The 17,179-nt window shown below is 36.9% G+C and overlaps 1 protein-coding gene across 1 annotated transcript in view; it reads right to left on the bottom strand.

The window, feature by feature from the left end:
• The window catches only part of PUDP (pseudouridine 5'-phosphatase), a 73,667-nt gene that overhangs the window by 28,048 nt on the left and 28,440 nt on the right, over positions 1–17,179 (bottom strand). The window contains exon 3 of the mRNA XM_065677504.1: positions 6,219–6,448. Coding sequence (XP_065533576.1) covers positions 6,219–6,448 — 230 coding nt within the window. The remainder of the gene's footprint in view (positions 1–6,218; positions 6,449–17,179) is intronic.

Below are 17,179 nucleotides of genomic sequence, written 5' to 3'. Positions count from 1 at the left end.
AAACCCATACTAAACAAAACACATACATTGCATGCATACATTAAAAAGTGGTGTGCTTGGGGGGGGGCGGGGAAAGTAGAAAATTGGAAAAAAAAAGGAGGGAATAAGAAAAAAAAATAGGCTTTGGCATCCTTTTTACACAAGCTCACATTAATGATGGTTACATTAAGTCTAAATGCAAAATCAGCCTTCTTCACTCTCTATTTCTGATATAATATAAACTAAAACTACAAAATCGTCGTAATGTTCTGAGTTCCTACTACTCTTTCAGTAGCAAAAAAGTCTCAGAAAATTTTTCTTTGAACTTCTCTTTTCTATGACATAAAAACTCCACCAAGACTCATAAATCGGAATGCCATTTAATCAGTCTGAAAAATTTTAATGAGCTCTCACTAGATTTGGTACAGAGATTATTCGTAACTATGGGATCAATTAATTAATTAGAAATGGAAGAAACTGCAAAGAAATAGTGTTTTAAATTAAGGTGATGATTTACATCACTTGGAACTTTTTTAATAGAGAGATTGATTCTCTGCAAGAGTTATGACCATTTGTATTACTCCAGTCTACTCCAGTCTTTCTCTCTTTCTAAGCAATGGCTATAAGTGGTATTTGTTTGGTTTTAAATTACACTAGTAGTAGGGTCCTTTATTTTACAGAAAAGCTATAGGCAATACAACCAAAACACTGGAAAAAAAAGCCCTGACCTGACATATCTTCAAGTAGGTAAATAATTAAATTCATGTTTTTTTAATGAGTATACTGGAAGTATGTATAAATGTTTGAATGGAAATATCTGAAACCCTCTGAGTTAGTCTTGTATTTGAAATAAATTTAGGAGCATAACATTTTTGTTACTATGAAACAAAATTGCTTCAAGATAACACTGAAAAGTTATAGCTGATATACGTATTATATGCAAATACACACAGAAACACTTAAACAGCGAGGATATTATGAGCTCTTTTAAAGCAAAAACTAATATTCTAGTATATATAAACTCCAAAGCATGATTCTAAATAATTTGAGCTCTTAAAATCAAAATGGAACAATATTCTTTTTTCTGTTCAGCAAAGGCACTTTTGTTTCTTCCCCTCCCCCCATGAAGTATATCACCAAATCACAGGATAACTGAGGTTAGAAGAGACCTCTTGAGCTCATGTGGTCCAACCCCTTTGCTCAAGCAGGGACATATAGAGCCTGTTGACCAATATCATGCCCAGATGGCTTTTGAGTATCTCCAAGAAGGGACTCCACTACCTCTCTGGGAAATCTCTGCCAGTGCCTGGTCACCCTCACAGTAAAATTAGTGCTTTCTTATGCTCAGAGCCTCTTATGTTTGTTTGTGATAACTGCCTCTGGTTCTGTCACTGGGCACTACTGAAAAGAGCCTGGCTCTGTCTTCTTTACAGTCTGTCTTCAGGTATTCATATACCCCTGAGCATTCTCTTATTTTCATCAGCAAACTGTCCCATCAAATAGGTCATTAATGAAGATGTTAAACAGACTGGACCGAGTACTGACCCCTGGGGAACAGTGCTAGTCATTGGCACCCAACTAGACTAGGTGCTGTTGAACATCACCATCTGGACTCAGCTGCCCTGACAGGTTTCAGCCCACCTCAATGCTCAGCCGTGTCATACATCAACAGCTTCTCTATGAGGGTCTTACGGGAAAGAGCATCAAGAGCCTTACTGTAACACAGGTAGACAACAGCAACTGCTCATGTGCCAGGCCAGTCAATTCCTCATAGAAATTTAGCAAGCTGGTCAAGCATGACTTCCCCTAGTTGAAGCCAGGGTGACTACTAGTAATGTTTTGCTCTTTCTTACTATACCTAGAAATGGTTTTCAGCATCAGTTGCTCAATCACCTTTCCAGGAGTCAAGGTGAGGCTAAGCAGCCTGTAGTTCCCTGGGTCCTCATTCTTGCGCTTTCTGAAGATAGGAGTGACATTTGCTTTCCTCCAGTCTTCGAGCACTTCTCCCAGTCACCATGATTGATCAAAGATTATCAGGGCAGTCTCGCAATGACATCTGTCAGGTCCCTCAGCAATTGACGGTGCCTGCCTTCAGAGCCCATGGACTTATTCATGCCTAGTTTGCTTAAGTATTCCCTAACCTGATTCTCTCCCAAAAAGGGGTACAATCTTCCTTGCTCCATCCCTTCCCTCTGGTGTCTGCGACCTGGCATTCCTGACTTGCTACATACATTGCTTCAGCCTTTTTCATGTCCTGTGTAATCAAGTCCCACACCTCATTCAGCAATGGGCCTGTATTTTCCCTAGTCTTCCTTTTGTCTCCTATGTACTCATAAAATCCCTTCTTACTATCTAAGACGTTCTGTGGCACATGTAGCTGAATTACCAAATTTCACACTGTTGTTATCAACGATACTTCAATTTTGTCTCTGCACATTTTAAAGGTTCCCTTAAAATGAATTCATATTGTAAAAATTTGAAACATATTAAAATACTTAGTAACTAATTCTAGAAAAAAAAAGAAACAACTTACTTTCCATATTATTATAATATAAAGGCAGGAAAATTGTAATTAAACCCCAAAGTAATAGTTTAAAATGTTTTTTTCACTTGTCTAACTAAAATGCATGAAAAAAACCACAGTGCTTTAAACATTAACATATTTAAGCACACATTGTTTCTACATATGTACAGCTCCAGCTAGTTTTCATGCAAGTTGCATCTGTGTATTTGAAAGCATAATTCATCATATATATATTTTTAAATAAATTTTAATTTTAGTAGAAGACAAAATTTCTAGTATTTAATCTGCAGATGACATTTTGATTACCCGACTTAATTACTTACTCATATGACAGTGCATTGTTCCCAGTGTTGGAAGTTCACATGAAACTTCATGCATCACAATATATTAAGACCTAGGTTGAATTTGCAGTGTGTATCTTGTTTTAAATTCCTGTGCTGTGGTTTCATCATCATGCTTATTAAGTTCCTAGTTAACCAAAGACTGCAAACTAAAAGGTCAACATTTAAAAAATTCCCAGATGGACAATAATGATAGCCTTCAGTCATAGTAAAACAGACATCATATCCATTTTTACATCATTTTAGAGCTGCCTACTTGTAGAAGTGTGCCTGCACAACAAGTCACAGGCTGGTATACCACTAATGCTAAATTCTGGATTTGGCCTTCTCTGGCTATGATGTACTTTTTGCTTGGAGCAGCAGGGAAGTTTTGAAGCAAATCTTACAGTTCTCCTTTGGTAGCTGATGGTTGGTTTCACTAAGTAGTTTTCGTGTGTACTAGCAGGAAGTTACAAGTGGAATCCTCTCCAGGTGCATATCAAGCAATCTCTAATTATGTCTGCTTAGGAAGACATAAAGCTCAAATAAAACTTATACAGCTTTCAGCCAGGGATCAGAGTAAATCTAACCCAACAGAAAACTTCTAAACCACATATAGCACAGATACGTGGGCCTAAGCACCACATACATTGCTCTAATAATCTGTTCCTCTTAAGTCCAATTACCTGCTTATGCAGACATTATGCATACCTCCTGATAACTTGCTGCAACCTTGCACATTACTGATCTTCAGCATGCAATCCAAACCTGTTGACGCGGGAGTCACGGACAGTGCAGAAACGATCAATGTGATCAAGCAATTGCCAAAGTTTATTGCGTATACACTGGGTTATATACCGATCTTGTTCTTCCAGCTTGCGTCATATCCTTAGATACAGCAATTCCATTGGCTAACATTCAAAGGCTAACTTACATCACAAGCCTAGCAATAACAACTCCATTGGCTGACGTTCTAACATTCAAAAGTTAACAATGTCGACTTGCTAAACATTGCTTGCCGACCACGACTTTTCAACATCTTAACTATACAGCAATCTTACTTCCCTAATATGCCTCCCCAGATGCTCTGGTTATGTTAAGGCCCAAGCTCTCTTTATTCCAATAGAAGGAGCACGAATTCTGTCCAAGGCCTCTTGCCTCTACTCACAGCTATGACAAACCTGCCCACACAAACCTGTAGCTCTATTAGTTCAGTGCTTGGGAATAAACACTGCAGATGCTACCACTACACCTCAATTTGTCATTAACGTTTCAGGTAGTTTCATCTGTACTGTATTGCCTTCTTCTTGGAATTTTTGTGCTTGTGCTAAATTCCCACACTTTGACATTTGTGACTTGTAGATGCAACAAAAATAGTTCAGCTGAATTATTTGGTAAAGAAAATAACTACACAAAACTACAGTGAAAACTCTGAAATCTTGTTTGTCTAACATACACTTCATAATTTTAAACTTTAGAGGTAATACAGATGCTACTATTATCTTCAAAATTTTTTTCATTGTTAACACAACTAAGGCTACTTACTGATGAATGAATAAAAACACCTACAAAACTGTCACTGTTTTTGTTGTTTGTTTTTTTAATGGTTTTGTTTTTTTAATTATTACCACCTTGTGACTTTTTTGAAATAGAGCCAAATAAAGTAAGACTTTTGGGAAAGCTGCTCCTCTAGATACTACTATGAGGCTCCTCACATGAAATAACAAGTTATTATGTCATTAGCACAGCTGATATTCAATTTCCTTACCTTTCCTTCAGACACAATACCAGTTATGACCCAGCTTTCTATAAAATATCAATACTTTCTGCTCTTTTACATTCAGAATTACAGAACAGCTTACAGCCACATCTCCATCCAATTGAAAGCATGCATTACACACCTCTCATCCTGTTTCACAAGAAACACACCATGTAATATGGCAGAAACATACCCTGGTTTTTGTTCCTTTGACATACACTTAAGCGAGACAGAATAATTTTATATGAAAGCAATATTAAGCTGTGATTTAAGCTTTCAACTCCTCTCTTACTCCACCCAAAACCCTGCGCTGCTTCTCAGTATTTGCTCTCCGCTGAGTATTAACATGTTTAAAATTTCATAAGTACTTGACTCTGTGGTGAGATTTACGACCTTGTTGCTCAGATTCTTCAACATTTGGAATGTACCATACATAGAAGGCCTACTCACAAAAGTACCTATCATGTCCATACAACTGTCATCTGCATGAATATGATCATGTACATTTGATGTACCTTTTCTGAACATCTGAGTTTCCAAATTAAGTTGATGTATACACACACACAACGGCAAGAGAACTTGCAACACGAAAAAAAAAACCAACGAAAACCACCAAACAACAAACCAAACTGAAACCAAACCCAGTTTACTTAATACGGTTCACACTGCATCAAACAATTCACTTTGTATTCCTGAGCAACACAAATACCATTTAGACTCTGTGTAAGGACTTGAAGCATGAAGAGCTGAAGAATCTTAACTAATCGTTCTGTATGTATTTGTGTAACCATTTTTTACTGAACAATCCTACTGGGAAAATAGTAATCACAGTCTAATCCACTTAAAGTTGTTCCTTAATAATTGGTATGTAATGCATTTTTCTGCAGTTATGAAATTCCAAACCTTCAGAACTTATGTTCAACTCAGGAAAGACAGAAAGCAAGAAAGGCAACTTAATTTAAAATTAAAGCAAAGACATTATCTTAACTAACCCTCAATTTATCTTTCAAATAATTCTCCCTACAGTTTTCTATTTCAGAATCAAGTTTAGAAAATTATACACAAGAGAAAGAAACTAAACGCCTCTACTACTTGAGAAAGATTGTTCAAACTGATCGATTTTAAATCAAGAAACAAGAACTATGACCTCAGAGATTTAGAATGCAAGAGGAAAGAGATGGCATAAAAAAAAAAAAAAATATACGCCCTCTTGCAAAGAAGTGTCTTTAATGTCTAGACACTTAACAGGTAAATCAGCCATGAATGTATGATAACTAATGTATATTTAAATAACTGTTTCCAAACTTTGAGAAGTGAAGTTAAACTTCCAGATTTATGCACAGAATGGAAAATCATTACCCTTTCCTATTACAGCACACTACCAAGTAGTAAATCAGAACAATCTGCATCACAAACATTGTATGTAGTGGGGGGAAATTATACTTACCAACAATCTCTTGATTCAACAGCATAAACACCTTTGAAAACAGAGGTTGCTGACTTTTTAATGTTTATATAAAATGTTAATCTAAGTATTTATCACATTAAAAAACAAAACAAAACAAGTAAAAAACAAATCTAAATACAGTCAAAAGAGAGTATTCCTAACTTTTCAGTTAATTTCTTCCCTTCTTACCTTCTCTGGAGGTGCAGGAGGGTGAAATCTCTTTGCACAAACGAGAAATGCATCAGGCTGTGGCTTGCCACACTTCACCTCAGGGTCATCTCCCAGCACGATATGATGAAAAAGACCAAAGAACTCTTTGTGTCTGACTGTCTTCATCTGAAATGACACTTCAGATGAGCTGGTGGCAACAGCCATGGGTATGTTGTGTTTGTGTAAATGCCGAATCATCTTATCAACCCCTGCAAGACAAATAAATACATTTTGGTTTTTATACATATATATATACATATATATATATACACATATGCATATACGTAGCTACCTGTATTAATATTTACAACTACTTACAATATATTTAGCAGTATTTCAACAATGTTGTCTTACTGAATGTAACAACCTATTTCAATCAGTTAAGTGTAAAAGAAAATTCTTGCTATATCCAAAACATTCCTGTCTCCACACAAAAGTCACAGAACACTCCTCAAGGTATGTATTCGTTCTATCATCAAATGAGGCTTTTCCCAAAAGATGTCAAAAATGGGTTCAACATCATTGCACCCCCTAGAAGCCCATTAAGCAATGTCCCCAACGTTATGTATGTTTATTATTTAAAACTCTCTGTGAGAGAAAATCATGCAGGGGAGCATTTTATTTTCTACGCAGTTCTGCACCTGAAAAAAAAAATCAAAATCAAAATCAAAGAAATATACTCTTCCCACTCAAAGGTACAGTTTTAATTTCTGAATCAGGTATCAAACTGGTGTAAACCAGCCCCTAAGACAGCTCAGTTTTTCTCTTTTGCAATTACTAAAGCAAATAACACTGGGCAGAGGAGAGCTGTCAGTCACAGTTGTTATACCAGAGCTCTATCTATTAATGCTGTGAACCCAGAGTAATGAACACCTCAAGCCTAATGGGCAGAAACTTCAATTTGATCTCGTCTTCTCTGGAAGGTTAATGCAGTGAATAGCGAAAACACAGCAGTCTGTGTAAGAGGGAAACATACTTCATTCCTTGGTGCAAGTTTTGAGTTTCCGACGCAGAGGTTTCAATGCTTCTTCACTGGAGCATTTTATATGCTGGATACCTCCCCCATACAGAACAATTAGCAGTGTCTAATGGAGAACAGCAGTGGACATCTACTCTTTACTAAGTCACAAGAGAAAATCCCTCCATATCTGTAAATCATTTCAGTTCTGCCTCTTGGCATGAATCCGAAGTGTGTTGGACACCAGATTATTAGTTTCAGATAGATAAGCCTTCAGTTGACTTCTGACTCTTTCAGTCAACGTGAGAATGATTCTCTTTTTTTCATTTTCCAACTGCACAAATTCTTATCATACTTTTCATGCCTGATTAGACTAAATTAATCTTATTCCCTCCCTCCTGATTCAGTCATACTTATGTCTGGTCCCTGATCCCTCAAAACTCCTACTCTTCATGCCCATTTAATTCTTTCCTTTGCTACCCCAGCATCTCTGATCTAGGCTTCCCAATAGTTGGGCAATAGTCATATGCCCAACTTTAAGAACTTACTACTGACAACAAAATGTGTAGATTAGCAAATAGGCACATTAACTAACACATCTATTTGGAAGTATGACCTGTAGTTGTGGCCCTGTGCAGTTTTCTTCTCTATTCTCCAGAATTTAATCAACCAAGTAATAACTGACATTTCCAGCTCCATGTTTGTATTTGAAGACAGCCTTTAAAATATAAATACATACACTTCTGTGATACTAGATGTCCAGTTGGACAGAAATAACAAGTGTTATTCCTCCTCCAATGCCAATGCATCATCCATTTAAAAGCCTTCCTATGGCCCCTTAAATGGTTATCCTAATAAGCAACCACACTTTTTTTTCCAAATGATGCTACTCTGTCCTCTCACTGAAATATGATGCTAAATACCAGTTTACTTTTTATTCCAGATAGAGATCATACTTTCATTCTGAAACATGAGAAGTAAATTCATATTAAATTAACGAAAGTATTAAGATATCTTAATGTAAACCTGTAGCTAACATCTCTTTTTTAAAATAAAATGCATTCATACAAAGGAATTTGTTCTAAATAATCTGCAACATTTACCAAGGCTAGCATATTGTGGGTGTGGTAATACACAGAAGTGCAAAGATTCCACAAGAAAGAAGACTTCTATCTCTGATGCCCTTAGTATGACAGAGTTAGTTTTCTCTAAAGCTGTGTTCTTTACAGATACACAATTTTTTTCAGTCCCATTGCATCACAGCTTCCGTTCATCTGTCACAGGGTATGTTTACTCTACATTTCTATTGGAGGTAGCCAGACACAGAAAAGCACTGTAGCAGAAAGGTTATTTCTTCAAGGTTCTCTTATATTCCCCCAGCATATGTCATGATTTCTGTGCGTGTGTGTGTACTTTGTCTTTTCGGTTTCCCTCACTTACAAGTGAGCCGAAATGCAGCTGTTCCTAATAGCTCCATGTAGCAAAGATTTACATTATTCAGAAAATGCAATTTTATAAAAAGATGCCATTTTGAAATTATTATTTGCATATGTAAACACAGCAAGACAGATTAAAAAATACAAGTGGAAAATCAGCTGCGTGAAAAAAGAAAAAAAATTGCATATGGAAGAATAGGTAGCATAACTTAACCAGCTCAAGACAGTAGCAATTGAAAAACATTTTCATTCCAGGTTTGTTATTTCTTTGTAAAAGCTACAGATCAAGAAAATAATGTCTTTCTTTGCATCAATTACCACCCGTATAGCTGTAGACACTGCCACCACATCAAGTTGCTGGCACAAATATTACATTAATTTAGCATATAATTCTTCATTAGGAAAATAGTACCTTTCTTAGTATCTTTCTTGTGTGGGGTTTTGTTGTTTTTTTTTTCAGAAAACTACAATAGAAGAGGAAGTGGGGAACTGTTTCAAACCTCTTTAAGAAACTGCCCCTTTTAATAAACTTTGCCATGATATCCCCTACGGCTACAAAGTTTTTCAATCAAAAGAAGATTTCAGTTACATAACAACAACAACAAAAAAAAAAACAACATAAAAAAATTAGTAGCTATGAAGAAGTATGGTGAAAATTCCTGTAAACTCACTAACTTCTAACTTACCTGTAGCTACCATGTCAGGGATCAAGGCCCATGCATCAGAGAGGGACCCATCTGCTAGGCTTTCTGGGACTGTCGTCCACCCCTCCCACTGAAAGCTTAGCCACATGCAGCAATTTTATTTAATTTTAATTTTTCCTTCTGTATCTTTGATTAAAAGGAGTAGGTAAAGAAAGACCAAAAGAAATAAGGATCTCTGTTTTCCAGCTCAAGGGTACCGTCCTAATCTGCTACATACACAGTAACAATCTTAGCCAGTACAACATAAATTCTTCAAGTAATCATAAAAAAAAAAGGAATAAATATCCCACATCACTGTGCTTTATTTCCAAATGTACTCTTTCATTTCAAGTAATCAAAAAGGTAAAAACTATCTCTTCATCTCTTTAAACATTAAGTTTTGGAACAGACACAGCAGCTTACTGTCATGTCATCTTACTGGGCAATCTGTTCCAATGTTTCATCATCCTCATTGTAAAGAACTTCTTCCTAGTATCTGATCAAAATCTACCCTCATCTTAAAGCCATTCCCCATTGTCCTATCATGACATGCCCTTATAAACCCCCTCTCCAGCTTTCCTGTAGGCCCCCGATAGGTACTGGAAGGCTGCTATATGGTCTCTCCAGAGCCTTCTCTTCTCCAGGCTGAACAAGCTTAAATCTCTCAGCCTGTGTTCACAGAAGAGATGCTTCAGCCCTCTAATCATCTTCACCCATGTCCCTCTGGTGTCTGGCACCCCAGAGATGAACACAGTACTCCAGATGGGGTCTCACCAGGCGGAGGAGAGGGGGAGAATCACCTCCCTTAATCTGCTAGCACATCTTTTGTTGCAGTCCATGATACAGTCAGCTTTCTGGGCTGCAAGTGCACACTGCCAGCTTATGCTGATGAGAACAAACATCCCAAAGTCCTTCTTCTCCAGGCTGCTCTCAATCCATTCTCTGCTCAGCCTGTATTTGTGCCTGGAACTGCCCTGACACAGGTACAGGACCTTGCACTTCGTCTTACTGAACTTCATGAGGTTTGCACTGGCCCACCTCTAAAGCCTGTCAAGGTCCCCCTGGATGGTATCCCCTCACTCCAGTGTGTTGGCCACACCACAGAGCTTGGCACTGTTGGCAGACTTGCTGAGGCCACTATCCATGTTGTCAACAAAGATGCTGAACAGTGCCAGTCCCAATACTGACCCCTCATCTATACCCAGGTGGAACTCCCTGTGCTCCAGGGCTGCTCTCCATCTGACTGGGGGTAGCTGACGTTACTCCTGGCCCTGCACTCACCTCGTCAGCTGCTCTCCTTCAAGCTAACAACTTCAGGAAAAGAGAACAGCTTAAGCCAGCAGAAAGGAGTTATTTCTTCTGAGACCATAGATGTGTTTTAAAGGAAGAGATCAGCACTTTTATTCTGACAGTTGCTGAAAATCATATATCATGTATGTATAATTTTATTTTTAAAAAAAGTATTATTCCTCTATTAGACTCCTAATATTATGTTTATTCTCTTTAGGTTCAGCTAAAACCACAGTGACTAATACATTCGATCAACTCAGAAACTAAAATTGAGACTTATACAAAACGACAAAACCCCTGGGCTGATGCATTTTCCTTTTCATTGATTAATACAAACATGTACAGAAAGAGTTCAGGAAATCAATAATGCTACGCTAAAACAGTGTAACTGTAGTCCCTATCTAATTATTTATGTGCTATTAACAGCTCATTTTTTTTCAGTTATCAAATTTTATAGTGAAACAGCATTATTCATTATGAAGTGAAAATTAACAAGACGTAACTACTGATAGCTAACTCAAAGTGACGGAAGACAAAGGAAATCTTTATTTTCCTATTAGCTTTATACAACATGAGCTCTTTGTCATACAGAATACTTCAGAACAGTCAACACATATATTTTTGCTACACTTTACTTGATAGTCTTTCAAGTCTTTGTACAATTTCTTTTCTTGTGTTTTTCTGCTACTGAACAGATCACTGTCCTTAACTTATACCACTTCTGGAACTCCAGATTCAAACCTATTTTTTGTGAAATGCCTCCAAGACAATTAAGGAGATAATATAAAGCTCTTCTGTTTTTCGTAATGTAAGTCTCCAACCAAACTTTTGCCTTACAAAGTATTTTTTTTTCTCTTTACCTAAAATGAAGTTTCTATGAACATGTCATAGTAGAGTATAAGAATTATTTTCAAGATAGAAAATAATGTGATCTCCATCATAAACTGGGCAAGACAGAGAAGAGGATTATTCATGGCAATTCAGCACTAAAGCACAATTTCAGTTTCCTCTGTTTATCAGTTGGATTATTTCTGGTCTTCCTATTTCTGCTTGCAGTCAATTATTTTGAAGGCATAACTACATCATCATCCACATAACCACACTCTAAGCTCTACCAGTACCTTAACCTGAAAATCAACTGCCTGATGGTCTTATATGCACAGATGAAGTCCCACAGTTTTACGGCTTCAGAAATGCAGCTGGTTTGTGTACTGCCACCACAGACTGCATGAACAAGGTCACATAATAGTATAATGTAGGATTAACTTCATTCAAGATAGTATAAATTAAAAACAAACAAAAAACAACAAAAAAACCCCACAAAGCCACAAACAAAACAAAAAAATGCAAAAAAAAAAAACCAAAACCTACCACAAAAAAAAAGCACCACCACACACACACACACACACACACAAACAACCCCAAAAAAAACCCAACACCTAAACCAAACACCATAAATACAGCATATTCTTTACATTAACTAAATGCAAGCATCAAGTAGCTAATGAAATCAGGTTCTATTGTGGGTTTTCCATAGATTCATTTTCAGATTCAAGTTCAAACTGAACTATTACAGAAAACTAAAGGCAGAATGTATGAAAATGACAGGAGCTTTGGTTAGACTACACATTATTATTTTGTGTCTTCCTCTTAATAGTTGCTTTTTTTAGAAAGTAAACCCATGCAAACTCTTAAAAAAACCCAAAACAGTAAATGGGTACTTCAAAACTGATTGACTTTCAATGTCCAAAAGCTTCTCCACAATTCATTTGATTTAATGAAATACGTTAACTTCTTATTTAAAACCTTCTCTCACTCAGGTCTCAATTCATTATTATTATAGCGACAATATTACTGCTATTGACAACTGCTGCATATCCTTCGACAAAGTTTTGGGGACTACAGAAATATTTTAGAGAAACTGACTTATTTAGGATATTTTATTTAATAAATTGCCTTATACCCCTCCCCAGCTAGTTACTTGTTATTTGATCATTTATCCAGTTAAATTCCTGCGCTATTCTTATTTTTTTCTGGATTTTGTAATTGCAACATGTGATTTGCTCTCCAGTTAATTTTAATTGTTGAAAAGATACTCATTCTCCTTAATAAGCCATACAAGCAACTCTCATTTGGCAATTTTATCTCGAGTATTATTAGTCACATATGTTTTACCAGCAATTGTAATTATAAGCCAAAGGAATGATTCTCTCTGTAAATATTTTAGTAAGAAATGTGCTTCTTTCAAAAATGGGGTGGGGTACTGAAACATGCCACAAAGTTCCTTTTTAACAGAGAAAAAACCCTCAGTATTTCATGAGCAACCAAACCTTTCCCTATGTATACTTTGTTGTATCTATATATGCTTGAGTTTTCTTGGCAGTAGGGGTGGTGCAATCTATTTATTTATTTAATCTGAGCTTACTTTTATCCAAATAATATCTTTGCTTTCCTTTTTTGTATCAAGTTTGACAAGTTTGTTAATCTAGTAGCTTTTTTACCTTCTTTCCTTTTTCCTTCACTGGCGTACACATTTTGTTTCTCATTCTCTGCTATACTTTTAGAGCTCATCTACACTACGTAGCCTGTGCTAATATAACTATACTTGCTATGTCTTGTAGCTGAGATACTACATATTCTGGAGAAGAAACAACATGGCTACAGACTTTTCTAATGAACACTGTCTTGATCAACAGGCTTGTCCTGTGCACTGTATTTTTTGTTGGCAGAATGTTACTCATCACCATTTCCTTTCTTCAAATACCTTGCACACAAATTATTATCCTAAATACAGCTTCACATTCTTTTTGCAGAATTTGAGCACCACCTCTAAGATGATCTTCACATATATCTGTCACAACATCTTCATTCACCACTGCGTAGATACAGCTAGCTTTCTCCTCACACCAACTGCATGAGAACAGAGTACACCTCATCTCTGGGTCACTAAAATCAAGGGTCTTTAGAACTAGTCCACTTAATTTTCCTGTAATGTTGCACAAAACAAGCTGTCCAAGAGCATTCAGGGTGTATTTGGAAGAAAAGATGTACTGTGGAGAGAAAGACAAAAGGAAACCAAAATGCTCCAAGCACTGTTTAAATTAACTGCGTACATGCATTATTCATGTCTTGATAATTTATATCCACTTGTGCACAAATAAAAATCTTAAGCATAGAGCGTCTGTATGAAAAGGCTGCTCCTCTTTTTCAAAATCATGTACAGTTCCTACATTGAATGTGATACCACACCACACTTAAAGCTATTCAAGATTTCATCTCTGTCTTTAATCAAAGAAAAGCTGAGATTACCACTCAGAGCTTTGTCAAGTTGATTTGATTTCTAGCCAATTCAATGACAATCCTTTAAGTTCATAAAAGCAATTCTATGGGAAAAATTTCAGCAGCCTCTGAACACTAAAAGCACTGAACAAAGAAAATAAAAAAATCAGAACAGAAGCAGCTGTCTGTTCACTTAAGTCAAAAAGCTGATTAAAAGTAATTTTTATGTAGTCTGGTGCGCTACAACAGTTGCAAGCCTATCAGCACAGAGCTATTCATTATCTACACTTGCTCTGAATCCTGAAGTCAACATTGCTGCTGTGCAGGAGACAGAGTGACAGAGGTGGGGCTATCCACCACTTGGTGTAACTGCCAGGAATGCTTTAACTTGGTCAGTCCTGAATTGTTCAGGCAATTGGACTACATTACCGTTATATGTCCCCACCAACTGAAATAGTCCAGTCCTAGTCTGGTCTAGTCTAGTCTAATCCTATTTCTGAATCTCATGAGACTATGAAAACATAACTTGCAGCTTCACACATTACTTTTTTGCCCTAGGACACTGTTTAAAAATGCTATCTGCAATACTACGTTATCCTTTTACTGAGCTACAAAAGCAGACTTGGAAACTATTAACCTATTCTCCAGCTGATTGGCTATTAATAAAGAATTCTATGTTCTCAACTTACTACTCTCTAAAAAGTACCGGAGATCCTTCTGGTATCATATACAACTCATTCACCAAATCGATAATTTCATTTTAGTCTAGACATACTGAAATGTACATGGCCACGGAAAAAATACAGTACTAAAATGTGAGTACTAAGTTTTACACAGTTCAGAACCTCTTACATTTGTGTTGCTGACTTTCTGATAAAAGCATTTTTGGGTTGCAAACCTTTAGGACTTAATGCAAAGGCCAAATGTTTGAAATGAGCCAAACAGACAGCATCATTCCCAGTTTGCAGCTGACTAATCTCTAGGAGTTACAGGCTCACACAGCCCTGCATGGATGGGCTCAGTAATTTCCTACCATTAAAACAATAACAACAAGGAAAATAAAAGATAACATGGTAGGAACTCTGTTTAACAGCTAAGGACAAAACATGAATCAAAGAAGCAATAGCTAAGTAAGCTAGACTGCTGGTTGAATGAAACTGTTCAAGAAATATATATAGCTTTAGAGTGAGTTGCTATTGGAACTGGTTTTTTTTTTTCCCCTCTTGTTTTGTCATTTCTGACTGGCTTCATTTGGTACTAAAACTGAGCTATGAAACTAGCTCCTTGTGTCTGCAAGAGACAGCCAACTGTACTTGAACTGGAAAATAGCTTGCACATCACATTCTGCACTGGCTAAACAGGAGCTGCCACAGAGAAATCCCAGCTATCATGAAAATAACGCAGGAATGGAAAATGTTTGAAAGATATACATAACCACACTGTAGCTGTGGATCTGTGCTTTGTGGTGATTATGAGCCAAAACCCAGAAACCGCTATGAAATTATGGCATTAATTTCCTAATTCTGACATGATTATAGTAACTGTTGGCAGCTGTGTAACTTGGGAGTTACATTTTTCTGGGGGTTTTGGGTTTAAGCTAAGCAAGAGCACATTGATACATGCATAGGTAAACATACATATGCATGGTTTTCTTCTGCTCCACTTGTCACTCATTACTCTTCTGATGATACACTTCCCTGCAATGTAGTACTGCATTTGCAGAAACTGAAAGCCTGCTATGTTACTCTCACAAAGAACAATGTCTGTACTCTGACAGAAATATTTAGAAAAGCAGCACAAGTGGCAGCCCTGTCATTTTGTCAGTGTTGCCTTGGATTAATTCTCCGCTGAATCAAAACTAGCCTTCCCTAAGATTCTTTCAGGACTAAAAATAAATCCAACTGTGAAAAACTTTCCGACAGTTACTGGAAAATTCCATATTAGAAACAGATATATCCTCTTCATAGATTAAATCTGTATTTTGACCACAGCTTTTGACCTGATATATTGAAGCTTGTCAGTCAGTTCAGCCATACTGAAATAGTCAAAATTCCATTTCAAACTCCTAATGCCTCAGAACTCTTGTACATTAAGTGGCACGGCTGTGATACAGCCCGTCAGGCAAAGAACTGCTTTGCCAATTGAATTGTGTGCTGCCGATATTCATACAACTTCCACACCATCCTTAACCATCACTGGCATACCTGTCAACTACTTGACTTGGGAATTAACAAAATTATCATCACCGGCAAAAATACATGCACAACTCATTCTATCCCCAGAAACAAGTGCTGCTTTGTTTGACTCACTTCTTCAAACATAGTTGGTCATCATCCAGCGCTGCTCCCCACCAAACCAAATATTATTTTTTGTGAAAACTGTACAAATTGATTCAAAAAACAGAACCTCACTTGCCTCTTAACTCTCAAAAGATGGCCGGAGACTCAGCACAACAGTCATCTCTACGCCATAAGTAAGAAAATAAACCCTTGCTTTCCTATATTTACCTGTAACTGTATGAAAGACCAATTTAGTTAGAGAACATTGTGAACTCTGAACGCTACCACCATCTTACATCTTCCACAACACATGCATAAAGTCCGTTCTTAATTAAAGAACACAAAGAGGCTGTACAATAAACAGACAAGGATTATGTTAATAAATATCCTCAGAAGACATAGAAGAACAGAAGAAAAGTATCAGATTAAAAATCTGGGTATCAGAACAGGTCAGTCCTTAACTAAATAAATAGTAAGTAGGTGGAGCCACTTCTTTATAGATTATTAGCCTATATCAACCTGGTTTTCCTAAAATTCATGGCAATTAAGCTTGTGTCTCGTATGCTGCTACCAAATACAGCATAGAACTCACTACTTCAGTAACCAAGGCTGCCTTTGCTCCACAGAATAGCCAGTGAGCATAAAGTACTTAAGTTCACATAAATTCTGCTTTAGAAAATAGCCTGAAGAAAGTTATCACATGTATTTAGTTGAACTGAAAAGACAAGTAGTTCAACAATTCTGGCGATGATAAAAATGTTTACTTGCTTGTCCCAGTAAGTATTTTGCTTGGTTCATCTGTAATAGCCCAGCTTCAGCAAGCCCAGAATTCACTTTTTGAAGGCAGGAAGAGCACAAAACTTCATGTTCCTTTGGCTAATCTGTTCCGTCACCTCTCTGCAGGTCTGTTCAAGCCAGCTCAGCCACATTATCACAATCCCTAGCAGGCACAGAATATCCACTTAATGGCATCTATTACATGAGCTGTCACTTTATAGCGACTCTTCTCTATGCC

This window comes from Lathamus discolor, chromosome 4, assembly GCF_037157495.1.
Source record: "Lathamus discolor isolate bLatDis1 chromosome 4, bLatDis1.hap1, whole genome shotgun sequence".
In the NCBI taxonomy this organism is placed as follows: domain Eukaryota; kingdom Metazoa; phylum Chordata; class Aves; order Psittaciformes; family Psittacidae; genus Lathamus; species Lathamus discolor.
Note: the sequence above shows the minus strand (reverse complement) of the source record. Positions and strands in the feature narration are given on the sequence as shown.